The 26251-nt window shown below is 35.0% G+C and overlaps 1 protein-coding gene across 3 annotated transcripts in view; it reads left to right on the forward strand.

Moving 5' to 3' along the window:
• The window catches only part of FAT4 (FAT atypical cadherin 4), a 177930-nt gene that overhangs the window by 106711 nt on the left and 44968 nt on the right, over nt 1-26251 (forward strand). For all 3 annotated transcript variants that reach the window (XM_055384176.2, XM_019026020.4, XM_055384177.2), the window contains 2 exons: nt 12493-12673; nt 24544-24794. In XM_055384176.2, the coding sequence (XP_055240151.2) occupies nt 12493-12673; nt 24544-24794 (432 nt within the window). The remainder of the gene's footprint in view (nt 1-12492; nt 12674-24543; nt 24795-26251) is intronic.

Raw genomic sequence — 26251 nt, forward strand, 5'->3', positions numbered from 1 at the left:
GGCCAGGAGGTCTCTTGGAGATGAGCCAGTCCACTTCCTTTATTTTCCAGATAAGAAAATTGAAGGCTGGGATAGATAAGCAGTGTGCTAGAACTTGCAGACCCAGGTAGTGGCAAAGTCAGGTATAATATTTAGAATTTCTGCCTTTCAACTAAATTCTTGCTCATCCATATCATATTTATTAAATTTTTCTAAGGAAATCAGGATATTCCTTAAAATATGTTGCTGACTCTCTCCATGAAATAAACTTGTAAATATGCAATTTAAAAAATATTTTCTTTTTATACTTTATTCATTTCACTTTAATAAATGAAACATTCAACTGCTATTTTTCTTTCCCCAAATAAATAAATGTTTGAAAACATTTTTAAATGAAGCCAAATTAAGTGGAATCAGTAATTTCAATATTGGTATTTTGAAAATGAGCTTAAATTTAGACATTGTTTAAATTTAATTGTTAAATAAAGAAGATATAAAGAATTTGTTAGGATTTATGCCTAGAAGATGATAATATTGGTAATTATCACTGCCAGTTATCATTTTGCATTAATTAAAATCAAACTATGGTGCTAATTTAATGCACTTTATAAATAAGTTCTGATTACAGTTAGTGATATGGTTTGCCTGTGTCTCCAGCAAATCGCATCTTGAATTGTGGTTCCCATAATCCCCATGTGTCATGGGAGGGACCTTGTGGAAAGTTATTGAATCATGGGGGCAGTTACCTCCATGCTGTTCTCCTGATAGTGAGTGAGTTCTTATGAGATCTAATGGTTTTATAAGGGGATTTTCCCCCTTTGCTCAGCACTTCTGTCTCCTGCCGCCATGTGAAGAAAGACATGATTGCTTCCCCCTCCGCTGTGATTGTAAGTTTCTTGAGGCCTTCCCAGCCATGCCAAACTGTGGGTCAATTAAACCTCTTTCCTTTATAAATTACCCAGTCTTGGGTATGTCTTTATTAGCTGCATGAGAGCAGACTAATACAGGTTACTGATATCATAGAGAGTAGGGCACTGCTGTAAAAATACCGAAGTGACTTTGGAACCGGGTAACTGGCAGAGACTGGAACAGTTTGGAGGGTTCAGAATAAGAGGGAAAAATGTTGGAAAGTTTGGAACTTCCTACAGACTTTTTGAATGGCTTTGACCAAAATGCTGAGGTGGTATGTAAAATGAAGTCCAGGCTGAGGTGGTCACAGATGGAGATGAGGAATTTCTTGGAAACTGGAGCAAAGGTCACTCTTGCTATGCAAAGAGACTGGCAACATTTTGCCCCTGCCCTAGAGATCTGTGGAACTTTGAACTGGAGAGAGATGATTTAAGGTATCTGGCAGAAGAAATTTCTAAATGACAAACGATTTAAGATGAAGCAGAGCATAAAAGTTTGGAAAATTTGCAGCCTGACATTGCAATATAAAAGAAAAACCCATTTTCTGGGGAGAAATTCAAGCCCACTGCAGAAATTTGCGTGAGTAAGCAGGAGCTGAATGATAATCACCAAGACAGTGGGGAAAATGTCTCCAAGGCATGTCAGAGACCTTCTCGACAGCCTCTCCCATCACAGGCCTGGAAGCCCAGGAGGAAAAAATGGTTTCCTTGGGTGGGCCCAGGGCACCCCTGCTGTGTACAACCTAGGGATGTGGTGCCCCACATCACAGTCACTCTAGCCGTGGCTGAAAGGGGCCAAGGTTCAGCTCAGGCTGTTGCCTCAGAGGGTACAAACCCTAAGCCTTGGAAGTTTCCACATGGTGTTGAGCCTGCAGGTGCACAGAGGTCAAGAAGTAAGGTTTGGGAACCTCCGCCTAAATTTCAGAGGATGAAAATAAGCTTAAATTTAGACATTGTTTAAATTTAGTTGTTAAATAAAGAAGATATATGCCTGCTGGGGCATTGCCTCATGGAGCTGTGAGAAGAAGGCCAGCATCCTCCAGACCCTAGAATGGTAGCTCCACTGACAGCTTGCAGCTGTGCACCTGGCAAAGCTGCAGGCACTCACCACCAGCCTGTGAAGGCAGCTGGGAGTGGGGCTGTACCCTGCAAAGCCACAGGGGCAGAGCTGCCCAAGACCATGGGAGCCCATGTCTTCCATCAGTGTGCCCTGGATGTGAGACATGGAGTCAAAGGAGATCAATTTGGAGTTTTAAGCTTTAACTGCCCCTCTGGATTTCGGACTTTCAGGGGCCTGTAGCCCCTTCATTTTGGCCAATTTCTCCCGTTTTGAATGGGTGTATTTACCTAATGCCTGTACCCTATTATATCTATGAAGTAACTACTTTGCTTTTGATTTTACAGGCTCATAGGTGGAAGGGATGTACCTTTTCTCAGATGAGACTTTGGACTTGGACTTTTGAGTTAATGCTGAAATAAGTTAAGACTTTGGGAGACTGTTGGGAAGGCATGATTGTGTTTTGAAATGTGAGGACATGAGATTTGAGAGGGGCCAGGGACAGAATGATATGATTTGGCTGTGTGCCCACCCAAATCTCATCGTGAATTGTAGTTCCCTTAATCCCCATGTGTCCTGAGAGGGACCTAGTGGGTGGTGATTAAATCATGGGGGCAGTTACCTCCATGCTGTTCTCCTAATAGTGAGTGAGTTCTCAGGAGATGTGATGGTTCTATAAGGGCTTCACCCCACTTCACTCTGCACATCTCATTTTTCTCTCTCCTGCTGCCTTGTGAATAAGGACATGTTTGCTTCTGATTCTGCCATGATTATAAGTTTCTTGAGGCCTCCCCAGCTCTGGGTTAATTGTGAGTCAATTAAACCTCTTTCCTTTATAAATTGCCCAGTCCCAGGTATGTCCTTATAGCAGTGTGAGAAGGGATTAACACAGTCAGTGAGACTATTACACTTCTATGGGCTTACTGATATTTAACAAGTCTCTTAATATTGTTTTTCACAAAATGTTTATAGAGCACTCTACTCCAGATATTCTTCTAGGTCCTGAAGATAGGCTGGTGAAGAGGTCTCTGTCTTTATACAGCTTAAATTACAATCACAAAAATAGACAGTAAAAAATAAACAATATAGTATATAGATTGGGAGTGTTATGAAACATGATGCGGTTAAATTAACTGGCGAGAGAGTGTTAAGTACTTACATATTTTACCCATTTTGAAAGTTGAATCCTTGGACTTGATGGTAGAATTGGAAGGATAGGAAGCTACAAAAAGGCACGAATCAGGCATGAGTCCTAGAATATTTGGATGAGCAATTTGGAGATGGGGAGAAAAAAGATTTTAGGGCAAATTACCAAGACTTAGTTTTTGGACATATTACGTTTGAAATATTATAACTAATTGAGATGTCACGTAGAAAGTTAAATATAAAAGTTTAGTTCTCAGGGAAGACATTCAAGTAGAGATACATCTCAGAAAGTCATAAACATTAGATGATATTCATTATATGCACACTTAGTGCTTGTAAGTTCCAGAATATGTACTATATTATCTCATTTAATCTCACAATAGCCCTGAAAGTTAGACACTAGTATCTCAATTTTATGGATTTATAAAACAACCAACAAAAATTTGTGTTATAAAAGCTAAACAACTTGTACCGCCCATTCAGCTGTTTGTCAGTGACTACAGGATTTGAGGCCAATCCACTTAACAGGGGATGATTTCTTAACAATTATTTACCAATTCCCAAATGTCAGCCTGTCTACCATATTCTGTTTTATATAGACTATGTTTATACGGATTTCTTCCCTTTGGATTAAATTTTATTTTTATATTAAAGAGAACATTGGTTTAGGAAGCAAAAAATCTTGTGGTTCTCTCTAAGTAAAATAGCTGGTAAAGTCATAATATTCATGAATTAGAAATCACAGCATTATTCCCCTCAATAAATAAAAAATATGTATCCAAGGGTTTTATTAAGTATAAAGTACAAATCAAATCTTAGATATTATACTATGAACATACAATACATATGATATGCTCATACCTGCATAGACAATGCAGTTAGTTGGGCTGTATGTTTGCATTGAATTTGGGGGTAGGAGATTAATCTGTGCACAAATTAAATATGTTATCCTTTATCCTTTATAGATAATTCACAGTCTGTTGTACTAAAGGGATATAGAGATTCTGTCTCTAGATTTGGCACAAAAGTCTAGTTATAAAGTATTTTTGTGTCAGCATAAATAGTAGGTCTTCAGGGAACAGTTCAGTTGTTAGCATTTCTAATTAAGGGCATTTATCATCCAACTGAAAGGGAATATATTTCATTCTTATGCAGGGATTGAAAATTGCTTTTTAATGGAGGGAAACTTGCTGTTTTTGCAAAGTTAATGCTAAAAGCTAAAAGGACTGATCATCATGCTTTATTTTATTGGTGAGCACCTGATAACATTTTGAATTGTTGTCTGTCACATTATTTAGTTGAAGCTGGTCATTGCATTATAAATGGCTCTGTAATAAAAAGAGAGGTCAGAATTGTGTAATATGACATTTTACATCCGAAGATAATTGTTTTTAAATATTCCAGAAAGATCACATTTTGTCAATATTATTTGTGGGAATGTATGATAGAAAAGTTTGCCTTGTCTGTTATGATCAACATTTTTAATAATGAAAATTGCTTGAAAACTTTTAAGGCCCCAGTAATTCTATAAATCAAATCGTGCTAGAGTTGCCTTCAATTACCAGACATGAAATGCATTTGACTTAATTTTATTTTTGAGTCTCGGGCAGCTTTTGTTATTTCCATTGGCATATTTGTCATAGATGGGAATCTTGTTTCCAAAGTTGATAACTGGTTATTGTTTTAATTCCTCTTATTTGTAGCAGACTTTATATGAAGTTTGTTAGTGATCTAAATATTATTCTAAATCATTTATTTAAATAGCATTCTTTTAAATCAGCTACTCTTTAGTCAGAAAAAAATATTTCTACATAGAATTTTATTTGTGTTTTCTTAAGATAAAACTCCAGAAACATTTAATTTCCAAAATTCTATTGAATAAGAGCTAAAGTTGCCATCAGGTTCCATAGAATTGAAATCTGATAAAACAGTTTCAATCTATTATCCATTTACTCCATGTGAACTACAAATCTGAGTATACAAAGTAAGTTAAACTTTGAAATGACAATAAACTATGATTAATATGATAAAATTTATATAAACTGAATGATAAAGATTATATAAAATCAAAACCAACATGATTTCATTATGAGGATTTCATTATTTTCAAAAAAGTTTTCTAATTCTATCTTTTTGAAACAATCCTTTTTTAAAGCTTATTTTGATAAGTATTCTTAAATATATAATTTGATATTTTCACTCAGGAGGCAGGTAGAGGTAGGTTGAGTTTAAAATTAGGTGGTAGCCTCTAGTGTTTCAGAGTTTCAATAACTGTGTTGAAATTTTTGGGTTTCTTTAATATCCTCCAAATAGTAATTCCTCATATGTGCTTTTTGCAGGCGTAAAATATTTGGTTATTATTATTTTTTATTTTATAATTTTTAAAAATTGTAGTAAGATGTACTTATCATTACATTTCTCATTTTAACGATTTTTTTAAGTGTATGGTTTAGTGATTAAGTATATTCACTTTGTTGTGCAATTTCTCAGTGGCATTGTCATAACTTTACTAAAGTAATTATTTTAGTTTTACTTCATGCCTTTATTTAGTATGTAATTTATCTTAAGGAAATGTAGTGTTTTTGATAGATTCCTAGGCAAAAATAATGAAAAAAATATTAAGTGTGTATATATCTAATTTGTATAAGCATATATATAGAACTAATTAGCAGCAATACATTATTTTATAAAACAATTTTTAAAATACAGAAGTATTGGTAATATTTAAATTGTTACATACTTTTTATGTATTTTTTTGTATTCAAATTTTAATCTAACCACATAATCTTCAATGCTAATATAGGATGACTGAATTTCAATACATTTTTTAGTGGATGGCTTACTTACTGTGAGAAAAATGAGTTTACTTCATGGGGAAAAAAAGAAGCTAATACTTTATTACAACAAACACACCCCTAGTCAGGGGACCCATTCACCAAATATTTGATGTCAAGAAAGAAAATGGCTTTGTTGCAAAGCAACAGAATTAAGTTAAGCAGAATTCTATTTCTGCTGAATAGCCTTTTATGTTTCAGAGAAGTGTTTTTGATTTATAGTTGCTATTATAAAAAATATAATCTTCCTGACATTTGAACTTCAATCGTTTAAACTCATTCATTACACTTATTATCTGTGTATATTCTGATAGAGCAGTGACCTGAAATTTTTTCTTTTTTCAAATCTTATGTTAAGTTTTAGGCCGGGTACAGTGGCTCACACCTGTAATCTCAGCACTTTTGGAGGCTGAGGCAGGAGATCACTTGAGGTCAGGAGTTCGAGACTAGCCTGACCGACAAGGTGAAACCCCGTCTCCACTAAAAACACAAAAATTAGCCAGGTATGGTGACACGTGCCTGTAATCCCAGCTACTTGGAAGGCTGAGCCAGGAGAATCGCTTGAACCCGGGAGGCGGAGGTTGCAGTGAGCCGAGATCACACCACTGCGCTTCAGCCTGGGCAACAAGAGCGAAACTCCGTCTCAAAAAAAAAAGTCTTATTTTAAATTTTCTTGAACTTCATTTGATATATTTGAGCTGACTAAGCTACCAGTCTTAAAGGCAATGCTAGTTATTAGTTTAATAGTTTTTCATACTTAAGAGTATAAAATGTGACTCACACAAGGCCCAGGGTTAACTGTGGTATCATAAATAATTGGAAGATTAACCTGTGTACAATCTCTCTCTCTCTCTGTCTCTCTTCCCATGAGTGTGTGCATGTGCACAATTTGGTTTGTGTAAATTTTAAGATATGCCATTCAGAATTTGGGTTTTCTTTTTTGGCTATTTTATGTGAAAACTGAAGAAGAATTTTATCACTTTATCCATGTTTATATTTATGTTTATATGAATACATATGTACATACATATGTACACACACTACCTACAACTTTACAAATTTAAATTTGAAATTATTTTCATCAGACTACTAATTGTAATTAGGCTTTTGACTTTTAACTGGAGTTCTGACTTCTAATTCAAATATCCACTGCATCTTCTTAACCTCTACAATTACAAGTTTCTGAGACCTTGACTTTTAATTTTATTTGTATATTTTACCCCTTTCATTGGTTCACTGTCCTCTATCAGGAGCCCGTGTCATTATATCCTGCCTCTTTGTGATTGCATCTGGTTTTCATAAATCAATCCCAGGTGGAATTGAACAATTTTGCCCTATTACGCCACTACCTATATAATTCATCATTATCAGATCTATTTGAGCTAAACATTGGCCCTAGTATTCTGACTCTTCTCATGGGATTCACGTTTAATTGGGACCTTCTGTTTCTAAGTAGTACACTATCTGCAAAACTTTGACCTTTGTCTGTAGTCTTGTTCTCTGACCCCAGCCTTAGGCTAAGTCCCAGACTATAAAAGTATAGTCCTAGATTGTGTATTTCTAGAAGTGTTCAATTATGTGAACTTTCATCCATGTAGACCAGGTTTTCACATAGAAAATGAGAGAAAGAGTTAATACAGACAGAGCACAAGACCTAATGGTGTGCATTATGGGCTAATATAAAAATTAATTAAACATAATTATTCCTGTTTTCAATTAACTTATAACTTAATAGGATGTGACTGGAGTACGTTGATAATTATAATAATATAGAGCAAAACATCTGCAATAAGAGTGGCAGAGTTTTATCTGAGCTTAATTAACTTAGAAAAGATATTTTTTTAAGAATTCAAAACTGGCTCTCTGTCTATTCTGGCTAAATGGAAATTGGTTCAGTTCTTTGGGTCTTAAGTTGTTTAACAAAATCAAACAAGAATACCTACTTTATGGAATCTGTGCATTAAATGAGCAATACATGTATAAAATATGTATAGATCTGGTATCAAATGTGTTCAATGAAATATGTATAACACATGCATGTATGTATATGCACCTATATTTTAATTTAGATATAAATATATGAGCAAGGTTTACAGATAATGACTCTAATTTCAGTTTTTGACACACTAATGTTGAGGCTCTTCAGTAACTTGCAAGAGCAGACCAACAAATGGGCAGTTGGATCTGACAGCCCGGAGGCAGCAGAAAGCTTTGGACGGAAGATAAAGTAATAGTAAACATTATGCAGCACTTCACATAGGATGTATCCACTACATGGTGGGAAACAGTAATACTCCGGAGAACCTCTCCACACAGTTAAAAGGAAGGGTTACATCACACACCGGGTTCTGTCCTGGGGTGGGATGAGGGGGGAGGGAAAGCATTAGGAGATATACCTAATGTAAATGATGAGTTAATGGGTGCAGCACACCAACATGGCACATGTATACACATGTAACAAACCTGCACATTGTGCGCATGTACCCTAGAACTTAAAGTATAAAAAAAAAAAAAGCAAACACACAGACACAGAAAAGCAACAACAAAAACACAGCGTCTTCATTCAATTAGCACATAAAAGAAGTGCCAAGATCTGTGGTCGCCAAGGACTAGGGAGTTTGTGTCACTCATCTGGCACAAATGCAGTGAAAATAAGATTCACTTGAAATTAAGAGACATTCCATTTTTCTCCCTTGATTTCATTTTTCTGCATAAAGCTGATTTGGAGGTTATGCTATCAGTCAACAAGCAGGTTGTTGTAGTGGGATGGAGGGTTGGTAAGCCCCATTCACAAGAATAATAGTCAAACATATTGGAGGCACGATTCAAATTTCAGGTTAATTAAATCTCAGTGAAAGGCTTAGAAATGTAGAACAAAATTTCTGTAAGGTTTCCTATGGAAAAAAAATTTTTAAAACTAACAAGACTTGTGGGCACATTTCCTGGGGCAATAAGAAAGTTGAGACAGTTGAAGAAATTGTACTTCACTTTTCTTGAGGTGGGAAAAAAAAAATAAGAAGAGAACTGCAAGTGCTTATGAAGTGGGTTGTGGCTGATAATAAGGGGAGAAAAGGGATACTCTGGAGAAAGTTCTTGGCTTGAAAACAGACTCATATAGATGTAGAATCACCTATGGGGCTGATCGTGGCTTAAGGATCATCTGCCAGTCTTGAGAATCATTTACTAATCTCAAGGATCAACAAATGATCCTCAAGCCAGAATTGTCTGTTGTCACCTGAGTGCTTTGAAAATCATCTGGAAAAATAAGTTGATATTCTTTGGTGTGCACAGTGAGATTGAACTTGCTGTAAGCTTTCCTTGATAAACAGGGCTCATTTTTTACTCCCCCCAGCATTTGCTTTCTAACTCAGAAAATGTATCTACAGTAATATATGGTTTACAGACAAAGAAAGAAATCACATATTCTTGTCCAAATGAGTCAGTCATAATTTAATGTGGTTTTCCATATGTGTATCAGCAGACACTTTAGAATACCAAATATTAATGTAAAGACTTTGACTGGCAGTTACTTATTTTCTAATTGTGAATTACAGCACAATGTGTATATCAGAAATATTCAGATCTTTCTTGAAATCTCACTGTAAGTCTTAAAATATCACATTTAAAAATGTCCAATTTACTATGTCTTCCATAAAGCTGTGAATTTTTAGAGAGCTAAATGTCTCATGTATTTTTACCACAAGTGAATCATTGAGATGAATTATGATTCAAAATATTTTCCTGAATAATATGAGACTGAATTGAAAGGTTTGGGGAGGGGGCAGAATCTTGAGAGCTGTAATACAGAAAACTATATAATAAAAAATGACTTTTTATATGTCAATTTCTGTGAGTTTTTTGGTCTCTAAAACAAGTACAAGAAGAACAATGGGTAACATGGAATATAATTTATGTGCTAGGTAGTGTCCTAAGCACATTACATTTTTCTCAATACCCCTTTGGGGTAGAGTCTATTATTATTCTCATTTTATGGATGAAGATTGATTTTTAGTGAGTAGAGTGAAATACCAGTAAAAGAGATTAAAGGACCCTGCATCTCCTCCCATCCTTTGCCTCTCTGGAACCTTGATTAATGTATCCCCTCTTTCGGTTTCTTTCTCTCTTCCATGACACCTCCTTTTGCTCACACAAATGCACACATATTCCCTAGGTAATTTTTTTTAATGCAACTGTTGGGAATTCTACTAACATTATTCAGAGCATTAACTTCCATTTCATAAAATTGTATATAGTGAAACACACATTCAAGAAATTTAAGCCAAACATTGGTACTCAACAATACACTCCAAACTATTTATTTTAGCCTTAATATATTGCTCTTGAGAAATTTAAAATCTATGCCAAGATTATTGTGCTCAAATGTCCTACAAACTTAAGCTGGCCAGTAGTGAAGGTCCCTCCCTGTTGGGCCTCTTCTCCACCTCCTGCCTGGTGCTCTTCTAGGCTCAGCGACAGCACTGCTTGTCCAGACCCCCAAAGCAGCACAGGAAGCAGCACTGTTCCCCCTACTGGCAGTACCTTCCAGCTTCTTGTCAGTGGTAAAGACTCCAGGGCTGCTTTACATGGGTCACATCTCAGTGACATTCCTCACTAGGTCTGTGGCCTTGAAAAAGCTACTTAAACTTTCTAAACTTGAGCTTACTCATATACCAAATGGAGATGACAGCAGTGCTGATTTATGGGGATTAGATAAGACAGTTTATGTGAACTTCTTAAACCAGTGCATGCATATCTAAGGACTAAACAAATATTTACTGTTATTGATATTTCTTTTAATATGTTGCATGGAATTTTTACAGTCTTATTTGATGTGTTTCTCCATCGTATCCTACATTCATATCTATTTTGTTGTGTGTGTGAAATATTTGTTGCATAATTTTACCATTGCTTACAGTAAGCAAGTACTAAAAAGGCATTTACATTTTTTTTTAGTTTATAGTTCATTATGCATATTACCAATAGATTGAGGGCTATTTTTCCCTTTAGTGTAAAATCAAACACTAATAGGTAAGATTTCTGAAGTCATAAACTTTATGTTAAATTTTTAGATATTTCTTAGACGTCAAAATTTTTTGACTATTTGTATGTTAATTTAAATGAAACACTTAATATATCTATTATATATATATATATATATGGCAACAATGATCAGTGTGCAGTCTAAATTTAATTGCATCATTTTCTGGGAGGTATCATGCTTCTTTATTGTGCTCTGCTCAACTGGGTATACACATTTTTTCATCTAACCTAGAATTCACAAAAATAACAGATCTCCAAAACCATTTCATTCCATAATTTCCCCATCTGTTGATTTTGGTTCCTATACACACATCTGAGCATAAAAGCTCATTGGTACTAGGCCACAAGTAATTACAATCTAAGAACATAGAAACATGATTGAATAGTGGTAAAGGAAATACCAGCAAATCACATGACTATTAGAAAATAATATTGTAAGGTTGTGTATCTCAATACCATTCTGTGATAATGAGGGCACTCCATAAACATTTTACAAACAAATGAATGAATGGCTTTATTTACAGAATATTGAATGGTAAAGTTAAGTAGAATTTAAATGTCATATTAAGGGAAATAACTTTATTGAAGGTAAAGTAGTACCTTAAGCAGAAAAGGAGAGTATCTGGGGTTTTATTTTATTTTACATAAATGCAGTTAAATGGATCTTCATTGTTTCTATTTAGAAGAATTTGAGTTTGAAAAACGGTTTTGAAAACACAACCAACAGCAGATAATTTGTCTTTCAGTTATGGGGACAGCCCACAGAATTCCAACCCATGTGGCATCTAGCCTTCACCACAAAATTAGTCTAGTACAGATAGTGTGGCCCAAGTGTTTGGCAAATGTTGGGTTTTCACCATATATTGATAGCAGCTGGAACAGGAAATAAAAATGAATCATTTCACGTTACATTGAATTTTAAGTAGAAGCAGCACACATGATTCTGAGTTAGCTCATCATTATAAAGTTATTCTAGCACGTGGAAGATGACACTTTTGAGATATAACTTGAAGCTTTTTTTTCTCTCCCACAGACAGTATGGGAAAGGGATTTAAATACCTCAGAGACTCTGGAATTTGTGATAGTAACAATGATAGTCACAGCTGAGACTCCAGTTTTTAACATTGCCTTGTTAGTTGGCCAGCTCTTCCATGCCTGTGGGTATTCTTCAAATCTGGTTTTGTGCTATTTTAATGTAATTTCAGAGAAATTACCGGCAGTGCCTCTTTTGTGGCATTCAAATGATATTGTTGTGTTCTACATTGTTGAATCAGCACCTTTAAAATAGAATAAGAGCATGACATACACTTTTCGTGCAGAGTTACTAGGAAAGAGTTGAAATTCTAGTTCACAAATGAAAACATTTGTCTTGTAACAAAATTAAAAATCACTCAATCACTTACGTGTTCAGAAATTTTACTTTGATGTTTCCTAAATTCTCTTTAGTAATTCTGTCTACAGCTAATTTTTGTTAAATTTGTTATTTTTTGTTTATAAACATTGAGACTTGATTTTCTTTTCTTTTTAGGATCCCCTGCTTTGACTGGAACTGGAACAATCAACGTCATAGTAGATGATGTCAATGACAATGTCCCCACATTTGCCAGTAACGCGTATTTCACAACAATTCCTGAGGATGCACCAACTGGAACAGATGTTTTATTGGTAAATGCCTCAGATGCTGATGCTTCAACGAATGCAGTTATAAGGTCAGTACATTTTCCTTTGTAAAGTTTGGCTGTTTTCTCATTAAACATTAGTTTTTGAACTACATGAATATAATGTTTAATTTAAATGAACGTCATATTAACACATATCCTATTCTTGTTATCCATTGCTGATAGCCAACAATTCATTAAATGAGGATTCAAACAGTAAACATTTTACTTATTACTCTAAGATTTTATTTAATTTTTATTTTATTTATATTTTTATCATATCTCATGGTTTTGTGGTTTGGGACTACACTGGGTGCTTCTGTCTCATGAGGTTGACTGGTGGCACTTCACAGTATTTACATGGTGACTGGATGATCTGGAGGGGCCAAGATGACTTTGCATGCCTGCTGCCTTGGCAGGGTTGGTTGGAAGGTTCAGGATCATCCAGGCCCCCTCTGTCCTCAAGTAGTCTCAGAACTTCCTGATGTGGTTCTTTAGCAAAGTAGTTGGACTTTTTAGTTGGTGGTTCTCAACTCCAAGAGCCACAAGTGAAAGCTCCCAGAACTCTCAAAGGTCAGACCCAGATGTGCCATAGCAGCACTTCTATAATACTCTGTTGGTCAAAGCAGTGGTGACCAGCCCAGATTCACTGTGAGGAGAAACATGCATCACTCATTGATTGGAGAAATGTCAAAGAATTTTGACCATTTTTATTCCACTACTAGCCCCAATAAGAATATTTGTGTATTCTTCATTTAGTAAATGTATTTTACTTTGCTTAAATCCTCTTAAAATTGAGAACACAAATATGATAACTTGTTCGGAGAGGATGTGAAAGAAATTTGAGTTGCAACATTTTATCAACCTAGCTTGTCCCCTTCTTCCATATCTATTCTAAACTACAAGAAATGAAGATTTCCAAAGGTTCTAGAGAAAAACTCACACACATAAATATTTTATACCCCTCCTCCACTTTCTGTAGGCTGGTATTAGGTAAATCAGAGTTGGTTAGATGGCTATGAAAGTAATAGAGCAGAAGATAAAATTTGAGACATTAAGAATTATCAGCTATGGGTACCAGATATACGGATATGGTAATGAGCTGATTCATGTCTTATTTTGTTGTTTGTTACCAATTTTCTTTTAACAAAATCATTTTGGAAAACTGACTTTCACCACACAAATTTTAAGAAACACATTCAGACCACAATACTTGGTCTCTCTAAGAAATGAACTTTAAGCTGAAAGGACTGAGCTGTGGAATGGAATTAAGCTCGTTGTTTTATCTAAGAAGGTCAGCATATCTGGACCAGAGTGAGAAAGGAGTCAGAGAGGTAGGCAGGGGCTAAATCATGCAGGCCATATACAGGCCATATACGTCATGATACAGAATTGGGGTTTTCCAGTTTACCTTTAGGTGAGAAACTACTGGGGAGTTTTAAACAGAAGAGACACATAAACTGGTCTACATTTGGATAGAATCTGATGAGAGGATTTATGGAGAGAAACCTGTGCACCATTTAGGCACTAATTAATATAGTTATCCAAGTAGAGTAACTTTGTACTTATGTAGAGAAATGAAAATTGAGCAAATAGATTTGGGGCATGCCTTTGAAATTGGATGTGAGACAGGAAGGGGAACATCATACACTGGGGCCTGTCATGGGATCGGGGGAGGGGGGAGGGATAACATTAGGAGATATACCTAATGTAAGTGATGAGTTAATGGGTGCAGCACACCAACATGGCACATGTATACATATGTAACAAACCTGCACGTTGTGCACGTGTGCCCTAGAACTTAAAGTATAATAATAATAAAAAAATACAAAGAAATTGGATGTGAGATCAAATGAAAGAGAGAAATCAGAATCATCTAAGTTTTCCACTCAAACACCTACGCAGATAATGATATGATATCATTTACTGAAATGGGTAGCATTGAAGGAGGAACAGTTTTGTGAGAAATCAAAAGTATTTTATTTGAATACAGTTTCAAATGACTGGTACTCATTCATTTAGAGATACCAGTTAGGAAGCTGGAGATATGAGTGTGGAGCTTAGGGTTGGGGTTAGGGCCGGATATACACATTTGAGAGTCATCAGTGTTTAGAGGACATTTAAAACCAATAAACTGAATGAGAACACTTTTGCAGAGTGTATTAGTCTGTTCTCATGCTGCTAATAAAGACATACCTGAGACTGGGTAATTTATAAAGAAAAAGAAGTTTAATGGACATACAGTTCCACATTGGCTGGGGAGGCCACACAATCATGGCAGAAGGTGAGGAAGAGCAAAATCACGTCTTTCATGGTAGCAGGCAAGAGAGCTTGTACAGGGGAAATCCTATTTATAAAACCATCAGTTCTTGTGAGACTTATTCACTACCACAAGAACAGTGTGCTCAAAGCTGCCCCCATGATTCAATTATCTCCACCTGACCCTGCCCTTGACACATGGGGATTATTTTTATTTATTTATTTATGTATATTTTTTTGAGATGGACTCTTGCTTTGTCACCCAGGCTGGAGTGTAGTGGCACAATCTCAGCTCACTGCAGCCTCTGCTTCCCAGGTTCCAGTGATTCTCCTGCCTCAGCCTCCTGGGTAGCTGGGATTACAGGTGCACGCCACCACACTCGGCTGATTTTTGTATTTTTAGTAGAGACAGGGTTTCACCATGTTGGCCACACTGGTCTCGAACTCCTGATCTCAGGTGATCCACCCGCTTCTGCCTTCCAAAGTGCTGGGATTACAGGCATGAGCCACCATGCCTGGCGGACACATGGGGATTATTACAATTCAAGGTGAGATTTGAGTGAGGACACAGCCAAACCATATCAGAGAGAGTATAGCAGGATAAGGAAAGAGGCACTAGAACCAGTCACTGGGAATTCTCCAACACTTTAAAGGTAGGTTTAGGAGGAAAGGTCTCCAAGGAGACTAGGAGTTAAGGTAGGAGTTAAGAAGGTCTGAAGTTAAGGAGGCCTGGCTAGAGACAACAGAGGAAATCCAGGACAGAATGAATTATTTGCATGCATTGCAAAAGGATGGAAAGCTACATACAAATTTCTTTCAGTGAGCTACATAAAAATTTCTTTCAGTGGACCAAGACTTACTTCCAATAGAAGAGTTGAGTTCTCAGAGTCCTGTAAAGTCAAATCATAGACGACTGCGAAATTTCTGTCCAGGGTCATAACCTGTTTGAGTCATTGTACTTAGCACCAACCAGAGAGAGGCAGGTACAACTGAACTTATTCCAGGTTATGAGCTTCAAAAGGCCACTAAATACCCTTTCTTTTACTTGTCTTATACCAAAGCATAGAAATAATAAAAATCATATCATAAGATTCAATCCAAAGTCTTTAGCTTAACATTAAGAGTAGAACCTTGGGAATTAAGTTGTGTGGAATTGAATCCTGACTCTACTATTACTATTGCACGAGTATGGGCAAATTAACATTTCTGGATCCGGTTTTCAGTGGATTAGGCAGAGTAATAATGAAACTGACTTTAAAGAGAGTAAGTAAAATAATTTAAGTGAGCTGGTTAGAATAGCACCAGGAACAAAAAACAATGCTCAATAAATGTCAACCCGTATTGTTCTAATCATGCAAAGCACCTAGCCCTCTACCTGTCTATCATTCGTTAGTGCTAAATAAGTTTCTGATAATGATTTTGGAAGAGATGCCCTATCTATTGTAATGTTATAATCTAATAATTCTTTACCTGTCATGCAGATGCTGTTTCTTAGACAGTATATAGAATATTACCAATCAGATATAGGGAAATTCTCTTGTATGAGATGTATAAATTCCTGAATATGAAGTTGAATGTTTACAAACTTGATCCTGTCTTCCATTGAGTCATTCATTTATTTCTATAATAAAGTAAATGCTGTGATGACATGCTGTTTTTTTCTAGTGCATGTTAAAGATTCATTGCAAAGTGCTATCCTATGCTTGTGAATTATGCTTGTAAATTTGGTCTAGAAAAATTGTATTCATACTCTCAAACTGTTTTACAAAGCTGTACTGGTAGGTCTGATGGGATTGTTTTGCTTTGGTAGTATGTATTTTGGTTATTTGCTTGGTTGATTAAATTTTCTTCTTTTAACATGAGAATTAACATTATACTTTTACATACATTGAAATCCAAAAACCCCATCAGTGAAAATCTTAAAATGACTCTACAGACTATCATATATTCAGTTAAAATGAAAATTGAAGCTATTTTTATCTTGTGAATAAAAAACATTCAATTCACTTGCAAATTAACAGGGCAAACAATTATTGCAGCTTAAATAGAAAATATTTTCACAGACAAAGTAAATAGTTATTATAACCTCAACTTTATTTACTCTGGTTTGATAAAATCTTATTGGAATATAATGTATTTTATGGTTGGTGTTAATAACTCCTTGCTATTCATGGTATCCTGAAGAAAATCTATTCTTTCTTCAGATTAAAAGAGCTATTGGTTTAATTATTTATCCCCCAATTAAATTTTACATGGTTCAGTTATTTACTGAACTACTGTTGGGATCTCCAGGAGCATAAACTTTTATGTGTCTTATAAGTTAATTTTTTCCAATGATCTAGCATGATTTTGCATACAGCATCCAGCCAACAGATGTTTCTCTTTTACTTCTACCTATTTGATCAAACTTTGTATTTCTACAAATGGTGTACTTACTTTAAGTTATACATTTTACTTCACCTTTAATATTTTCCCTTATAGAAAATCAGCCTATATTAATTCTTAGTCTTTCTCTATCCAGATTATGTCTTTGCCTTCCACATATCTATTCCAGAGCTTAGCTTTTACAGATATGTATCCCCTTTTCTCCCAACTGGACCAAATCTCTATTCAAGCCCCACTTCTAATTCTTCTGTATCACAACCCTGGAGACAGTCACAAACTCCACTGACAAAGTCAACATTCTAAGGAAGATTTCTTTTCTTTTCTTTTTTTTTTTTTGAGATGGAGTCTCGCTCTGTCACCCAGGCTGGCGTGCTGTGTCGTGATCTCAGCTCACTGCAACCTCCGCCTTCCAGGTTCATGGCATTCTCCTGTCTCAGCCTCCTGAGTAGCTGGGACTACAGGCACCCACCACCATGCCCGGCTAATTTTTTTTTTTTTTTTTTGTATTTTTAGTAGAGGTGGGGTTTCACCGTGTTAGCCAGGATGGTCTCGATCTTCTGACCTCGTGATCTGCCTGCCTTGGCCTCCCAAAGTGCTGGGATTACAGGCGTGAGCCACTGCGCCCCAGCCAGGAAAATTTCTTAATATGTGCTATTAATCTCTTCCCATTCAATTTCCTCCAACTCTTTAATTCAAAAGTTACTCATTTTTCTTGTGTTTCTTCAAGTTCTCTCTCTTCCTTGAACCATGTAGATGTCTATATAAATGCTCATTTACATAAGTTAGCGTATCTACAGAAATGCTCAGAATTTCTGTTGAATTCTGGTTCTTTTATTTGCCTCCCATGGCCTAGGAAAGTCATTTTAGTGCCTCAAAGGCTTAGTTTCTGCATCAATAAAAATGAACATAAAAATTTATACTTTACAGTTTGTGAGACAAACATTTACTAACCACCTACTATGTATCAAACAGTATGTATGGAATCAGTTAATATCCATAAATGTCTCTGGCATAATTATTAGGACATAGAAGTCACTAAATTAATTCAAGGTTTTTTTTTTCTTTTTATTCTTCTCATATCATCTTTTTTACTCCTAATATATTCTTTCATTTACAATATCTGGTACATAACAGTGGTTGTCACTTAAATAAATGCATTGAATGAACGATTTTAATATTCTCTGGAATGGCTGCTTTTACTCATTCTATTTTTACTACAACATTCTTGAAAGCTTCACAACCTGTTTTCTCTGACCATTTATTCCTGAAAATCTTTAGTCTGATTTTTTTTCCTTCATTGCTTTACTAAAAAAAGGCCCTGTCAGAAGACTACTGAAATTTTTCAAGTCCAGTGACCTTTCTAAGTCCTTATTCTCCATTACTTTTTGCAATGTTCACACTACAGGCCAGGCCATCTTTTCTTTTTGGCATTTTTTCCTGCTCAATGTCTATATAAATATTATTTCTTATCATTCTGCATCTCTGATCACACACAGTTTGTTTTCTGTTTCTCTTTTGTCTCTGTAGAAAGTAATTTGAATACTTCTCACTGCATTATTTTCTCAGTACTTGTGTGTGTGTGTGTGTGTGTGTGTGTGAGAGAGAGAGAGAGAGAGAAAGAGAGAGAGATTTATTCCATTGCTGCAAGCATCAATTCTGTGAACAAAACCTCCAAATCTGTACTATCAACTCTGATTCCACTCCAAAATTTTGCACCCATATTTATAACTCGCTGATGGACATATTACACTGGAGGTTCTGTTGGCATCATAAACACAGTGTACCTAAAATTCTTTGCTTTTCCTGTTTCTTATTTTGGTTTTCTGCTTTGTTTTAATAATATTGTCTTGGTTTGTTTTTTACCACACCTTGCGGCTAAGGGTCATCCCCTCTCTTATACTCAATCAGTAGACAAATTCTCATGTTTCTTCTTTTCTAATGCATCTGGCACCCATTCTTTTCAGTGCATCCCTTCTGCCAAGATCCTAGTTCAGTCCATAATTACATCATGCCTGTACTATTATAATAAGAATTAACTCACTTCCACGCCTCTAGTTTCTAATCCTTCCAATCTATGTAGTACACTGTCCTGTAAAATTATGAAGCCCTGACTATGCACCAAAAACTTTATTAAACTCTCAGGAGTTTGGAACTCTAGGGCCCATAAGAAGTGCAATTTAATAGAAGAGATAATTTTGTCATTTCTTAAGTGTAGTGCCGTATAACAAGTATAGTTTAAGCACAGAATAGGTGGAAAGAATAGTATGGTCAATGATCCTTCAATGATACTAAGTAGAAGTAGTTTATGGAGAAATAAAGGAATGAAAGATATTCTAGGCAAAGACAGTATCAGGTACGAAGGCAAAGAGCTATGCAAAAACATGGCGTTAGAGAAAGAAAGTATTTCCGTATGGTTGGTGTGGGTTAGGAATGGACTTTGTATACCATATAAAAAATTCAAAATTTCTTTCTGCACCTAAGGAGAGAAACAATGGAAATGTTTTAAGCAGCAAGCACAAAAACATGCCTAGTTATATTTCATAATTATTTCTTTCCCAGCATTATAGGAAATAATTTGTACAAAGCAAAGCTGGAGTCAGTGAATTAAAGGGCAATGGCAGAAGTATGCATCAACATGAGCATCTCTTGGCTCTGCTTTAACAATTATACTTCCTTCCTCAAAATCTTTCAATTCCAGTTTGCCTATGGTATAACCCCCAGTCTTCAAATTCTAGTCACCCCATAAATGGCCCCAGCTAATTCTGCAAAACTCTGCAACATATGGCCAAAAGTTCAGCATTACTGGATCATTTTCTGCTCATGGGACAAGGATCTGTGCTTTCCCAAGCCTTATAGGTTTGTTCAATTTATTCTATATCTTTGACCAGGGCTTGGCAAACTGCTACCTGCAGGCCAAATTGGGCCTAGTGTCTGTTTTTGTAAATAAAGTGTTATTGGAACACAGCCATGCCCATTCATGTACCTATTGTCTATGGCTGCTCTTGCCATATGATGGTGAGCTGAGTATTGCAACAGAGAATATATGACCTGTAAAACTGAATATATTTACAATCTAGCCCATTATATGAAAGGTTTGCTGACCACTAGCCTAGACCTTCTTTTGTTTCTGCCTTTTTGAACACTATTGAAAGATGGGTAGCCCCTTTACAACTTATGTTAAATTTACCTTTCTCTGAGGAAGCTTTATTTTAATCATTCCAGTCAAGAGTGTTCTGTCTTCTGAATACCTACAGTGACACCTCTTTACTGTTTCATAGCACTTTACTGTTTTGTAATTACCTTTTTTTTATATCTTTCTGTCATAAAGGATATATACTTGAAACCAGGATTTTTTTTAACCTACTTAACCGTGTCTCTGTTTTGAATTTTTAGTCCCTTTATCCATTTAACTATCTAAATATAGGTTGAGCATCCCTAATCTGAAAGTCCAAAATCTAAAATGCACCAAAATCCTAAACTTTTTGAGCATCAACATGATGCCACAGTTGGAAAATTCCACACCTGATACCTTTGCTTTCTGATGTTTCAATGTTCACAAACCTTGTTTCAAGCAATTATCAAAAATATTAGATAAAATTATCTTCTGGCTATGTATATGAGGTATATGAAACATAAATGAATTTTGTGTTCAGACTTGAGACCCATCCCCTAGATCTCTCATTATGTATATGCAAATATTCTAAGATCCAGAGAAATCCAAACATCCCTGGTTCCAAGAATTTTGGATAATGAGTACTCAACCTATATATAGATAGATTTGGATAGATTGTATGTAATAGACTATTACGTTATACATATATATTGTATAGGTCCTATTATGTTGGTAAACTTAGACTTTTAAAGGCTCACCATTTATCAATTACAATGCCAAGTGCTCTTTATACAAAATATTTTTAATAGTCAAAACTACCAAATAAAAAGAGTAAAATATGACCTCCACTTTACAGATAAAGAAAGAAGGCTTAAAAATGTTAAGAAATTTTTGTGAATTTAAGTGCTATTCATGGGGTTTAAATTTATGTCCAAGTGAACTATGTTCTAAAGTCCAGTCTCTTAACTAAATGATCGTATTCTCCCAGCAGACAGTATAATGCCTATAACCCTAGTAGATCTCAGGAAGAGGCAAAGAAGTTTTACAAAATCAAATGGGGATATTTTAACTTTACAAAAGCAATAGTTGATTTAGGGTTCAGATCACAGTGGTCTCTGTTTATGCAAATAATTTGAATAGTAATGTATTCTCAAATTAGAAAATAATTTAACGTGTTTATTGATTTTCATTGAACTAAATGTGAACAAATTCTATATTGACACAACTTGAGCAAGAGTCCATGTTGGCCTTAGCAATCGGTACATTTTCCGTCTTCACTACATTCCCTCAGTTGAGTTTTACCTTCCTTCTACTGTGGTATAATGGGAAAAGTGCATGTTGAAGTCATAAAGACAGAAATTCAAACTCTAGATCTGCTATTTATAGATTGTATGTTTCTTTGTGCAACTACTTTAGTCTCTGTTAGATTCAGATTCATTATCCCTAAACAGTCAAAACTAAACCTAAACTGTAAGGATTGTTTTGGGATTTAAATAAGAGCATATATAAATTGCCCAGTAGTGTGCTTGACATGCACTAAGAAATCAATAAGCTCCTGGAAATATTTAAACAACAGCATAAATGTTTAACTGTTAAGAAGGTACCACAAGACACAATCTAATAAAGTTTTTAACTTTACAAAAATTAATGCAGGCCAGAGAAGCAAGAGAGTCATCAGGAGGGATGAGAATAGAACCAAGCCTCAAGTAAGAGATGTGGCAAAAATCTAGACATATTATCTTAACTGTCGATCTAGGTACAGAGCTTGTTGTGTTTCTTCTATTTTTAAAAAACTTAGAAGTATAAATTTGCATCCAACTGGTGTTATAGAACATCTCATGTTTAAAATATACTTTTATATGCTTTAGAATCTAGTGAAGTCTAGAAAAAATTAATTAGATATTAATGACAATTTGCTCATTCATTTTAAAAAATACTAAATATATTACCTACTTTAAAATAGACAATCATATAAGCAATAGCATGTGCAATAGCATAAAATAAAAAAATCAGAATTTATAACATAGGTTTCTTTGTCTGTTTTGTGCTGCTGTAGCTACAGACTGGGTAATTTATAAAGAATAGAAGTTTATTTGGCTCACAGTTCTGGAGGCTGGGAAGTCTAAGGGCATGGGGCCTGCATTTGGTGGGTGCTTCCTGTGTGTTATTTCATGGCAGAAGGGCAGAAGGCATCATATGGTGAGCAATCATGTGAGACAGAGAGAGGAAATCAGGCTGAACTCATTCTTTTATCAGAAGCTCACTCCCTCAATAACTAACTCCCACTTCCGTGATAATGGCATTAATCCACTCATAATCATGGAACCCTGATGGTGTAATCACCTCTTAAAGGCCCTACTTCTCAACATTGTTACAACGCTGTTACAATGACTAATTTCAAGGAACATTTAAATCATAGCAAGTCTTTTTGAATGGATCATTTAGTGAAACTGGACTAAAGGCCACACCATTTGCCTATCAACACATTACGCTTAATAATACACCATGGCATATACAAAACATCCAGATGAAAATTTATGTTTTTTTATCAATCTCATTTTATTTTTATTTGTGAATATTTATAGGAATAAATATTTGATTGAACCTTGGTCCTTGCCATTATAAAACTAAAAAAGTTTATGGCAGCATGGCTTACTTTATTTTCCTATTAAATTATTTGATTATTTCTACATCCACTGACAGCAACAAGGTTCCAAAAATAAAATTACACAATTCTCAAATCCAGTTTTCTACACTTTGTAAAACGGTAAGGTATTTTGATTATTTTGTGAGTCCTGAATTTTCAAGTTTTAAGAATTCATGTATAAAACTTGATATTTATATTTTGATAAAGAGAATAGATATTAACTACTGTAAAGGGCAATAATTATACCTAATAGTCACTTCTGGCCCAGTAACTATAGTTAATGCTATTTTCACACATGCCTGATTCTGTCATGTGATTTGCCAAGCATATTAAAAATCTGAGTTACGCAAAGTATTTTATCAATACTGAAGCCGTTTCTCAACCAAACCACTTCTCTATTCTTTCCCTGTTTTGCTATCATTTTATAAGACTTCTAATAGTTTTAAATATAAGGTCCTCAACAGTTGATTATTTCACTAAAGTAGGATAAAAAGTGCTGAAATATTTGTTTTAAGCTGTGAGCATAATAGGAGAATGAACATACTACTGGCTGCAATATAGTTTTTTCCCCTGCAGTTTATATTAGATATATGCTGTTGCTATGTTTATATAGACACAAAGCAAACTGTAGAAACAGGCAGCCAACTCCAACAAGGGTATCTATTTGTTGGTATAAAAGAAGAAAACTTTTAAAGATATCTATTTCCATGCTATCTTTCAACTTCAAAAATTACGGACCATAGCCAATTTCTGAACCTTCAAGCTTAGCTACTTCTTTCCTGGCTGATCTCTGGGACCCCACCTTATACACAAAATCAGGAGTATATGCAGACAACTGTACTCTTCAGAAAGAAGAGAGAAGCTTTTCTCAGTGGAAACTCTTGCTCGTTAACCTATCTGGTTAGCATCAAAACATCCATGAAGATGTCATACCTCTCCTGACAAGAAAGCAACAAAACCATATGAGGAATGACAAAGACAGAATTAATCACTAGAAAGGTCTTTGTATAAATAATCAGTCCTTGAGTTGTTCTGAGAAGCAGATACATGTCGAATACAGGTTTTGTCTTAAAAGAATACAATTTTCAACTGATCTTCTCTGGTTTATTATGGTATACAGCAGAAAAATAATTTTTAGTTTCATTTAAAAGATGTTCATTTGTAATCCTGGCCACTAACCACAATATTAGAGCAAGTCCCCTGATTTATGCTTTTAGGCTCATTTATTTAAAGCCTTAGGGGTTTGTTTGGTGGCCTTGCACAACTTAAGAGTCCTAAAAACCTTGTGAAGACTTCCTTGACATCACTGGACATCTCATGATAAAGACTGTCAATGTGATGTTCACAGAAAATTTGAAATATTTATTAGCTAGATCTAGTTGTATTCTTTCCAACATTGTTGTATGATCTTTCTTGTAATGTTTTCTTGCATTTCTACTTCAGTTTTTTAATTATAGTAAATAGAAGTTACGATATTAAAACTATATGACATATCCCTATTTCTGCTTTCTGCTTTAGTTATAGGATCATCGGTGGAAACTCTCAGTTCACGATCAACCCATCGACAGGACAAATCATCACCAGCGCATTGTTAGATAGGGAAACAAAAGATAATTATACTTTGGTAGTGGTCTGCAGTGATGCGGGATCCCCAGAGCCTCTTTCCAGTTCCACCAGTGTGCTTGTCACTGTGACTGATGTCAATGACAATCCACCAAGATTTCAGCATCACCCATATGTCACTCACATCCCATCTCCTACTCTTCCAGGTAATCAACCAAATTCTGAGGCCACATGAATATAAACAAACTATGTATCAGACATTTCTATAAAAATATTTATGATATTTTACATACATATTTCTGGTATAGCCTAATTTTGCAAATCCTCTAAAATTCAGGTTGTTTTGGCTGATGGAAATGAAAAAATGCTTGAAACTTGAAAATTAACCCTTTCTTGCTAGACTAATTGTGTATAATGTTTTATAATTGTTATGTATTATTATTTCTTAATATTACTTGAATATTATAAATAATTAACATATATATTACTCATCGTTAATGATGTTTATGGCCTGAGGTATAACTTTGTGTAAGCTTGCTAAGAGGAGGGGCATTGTCTCTATTTTGCATGCCATACGCCACTACCTGAAACATAATATGGGAGATAATAGGCATTCAACTATGTTTGTCAGTGGAAAATGAATATTTGACTTCAATTTTTCATAGATATGTTTTCAAAAAGTTTAATAAATGGATAATTCTTGTTGATATTTATTTTATTCCAGGTTTTACAAATGAAAACTGTTCTGTTAGCAAGTTTATGGATCCATTTATGAATCGTTTTCATATTGACAATATGCATTTATCTTTCTGTATCTCTTTAAATTTAGTTTGACATTTGCTAAGAAAGGCATACTCTCTTAAGAACTGCACAAATCTGCCATTTTTAATTTTTAAAATGAGTTTTCAAAGAGGAAAATATAGAAATATAGCTCGTTATTGATTTAATCTTCCTTGCTCGGAAATATTTTTAATTATTAGAAGAAAAACTTAACAGAGTTAACAGATCCTCCTTTCAGTGATCTTTGATCTTCTATTAATCTGAGAATGATACCAATCTAAAATATAGGATTCATAAATTTATGTGCCAACTTTCTATCAAAGGAAATGTCAGTATCAAAATGATAAATACCTGCTAAGGGTCTTCAGATGAAATGATGTTGGCAGGCATGGTTCTAATTACATCCAACGTGTGGTGGTGCAAGATAAAATTTCCTATGTAAAATGAGGTATGCTTAAGCATCTTTTCCTCATTGGACTTATAACCACTGGCCTTTTTAAAATTAAAGATATTTTACTTTTGTTACCGTTTCTTCTGTAGGGGTGAGAGTGCAGGTTTGGGAATGGTTTCTGAATGAGTAGATTGAAAATATGTCCTTATGGCAGCTTTTCTGCATATTTTTACTACAATCTGTTTCATTGGCACTCAGTCTAAGCACTAACTTTTGGAGTCCAAATTGAGTCCATTATCCCTCAATTCTTATTTCTTACTACTTTACAATTATTTTAATTGGCTTATGTATATATCTGTTTATGTATATACACACACATATGCACATACACATACGCACTTTTTTTCATCTGATAATAGTTCACGTATAAAGGAATTTTGTCATAAAACAGTGGGGACAAGGAATAAATGGTAATGAACATGATTTTTGTTG

Source organism: Gorilla gorilla, chromosome 3 (genome assembly GCF_029281585.2).
Source record: "Gorilla gorilla gorilla isolate KB3781 chromosome 3, NHGRI_mGorGor1-v2.1_pri, whole genome shotgun sequence".
Taxonomy (NCBI): Eukaryota; Metazoa; Chordata; class Mammalia; order Primates; family Hominidae; genus Gorilla; species Gorilla gorilla.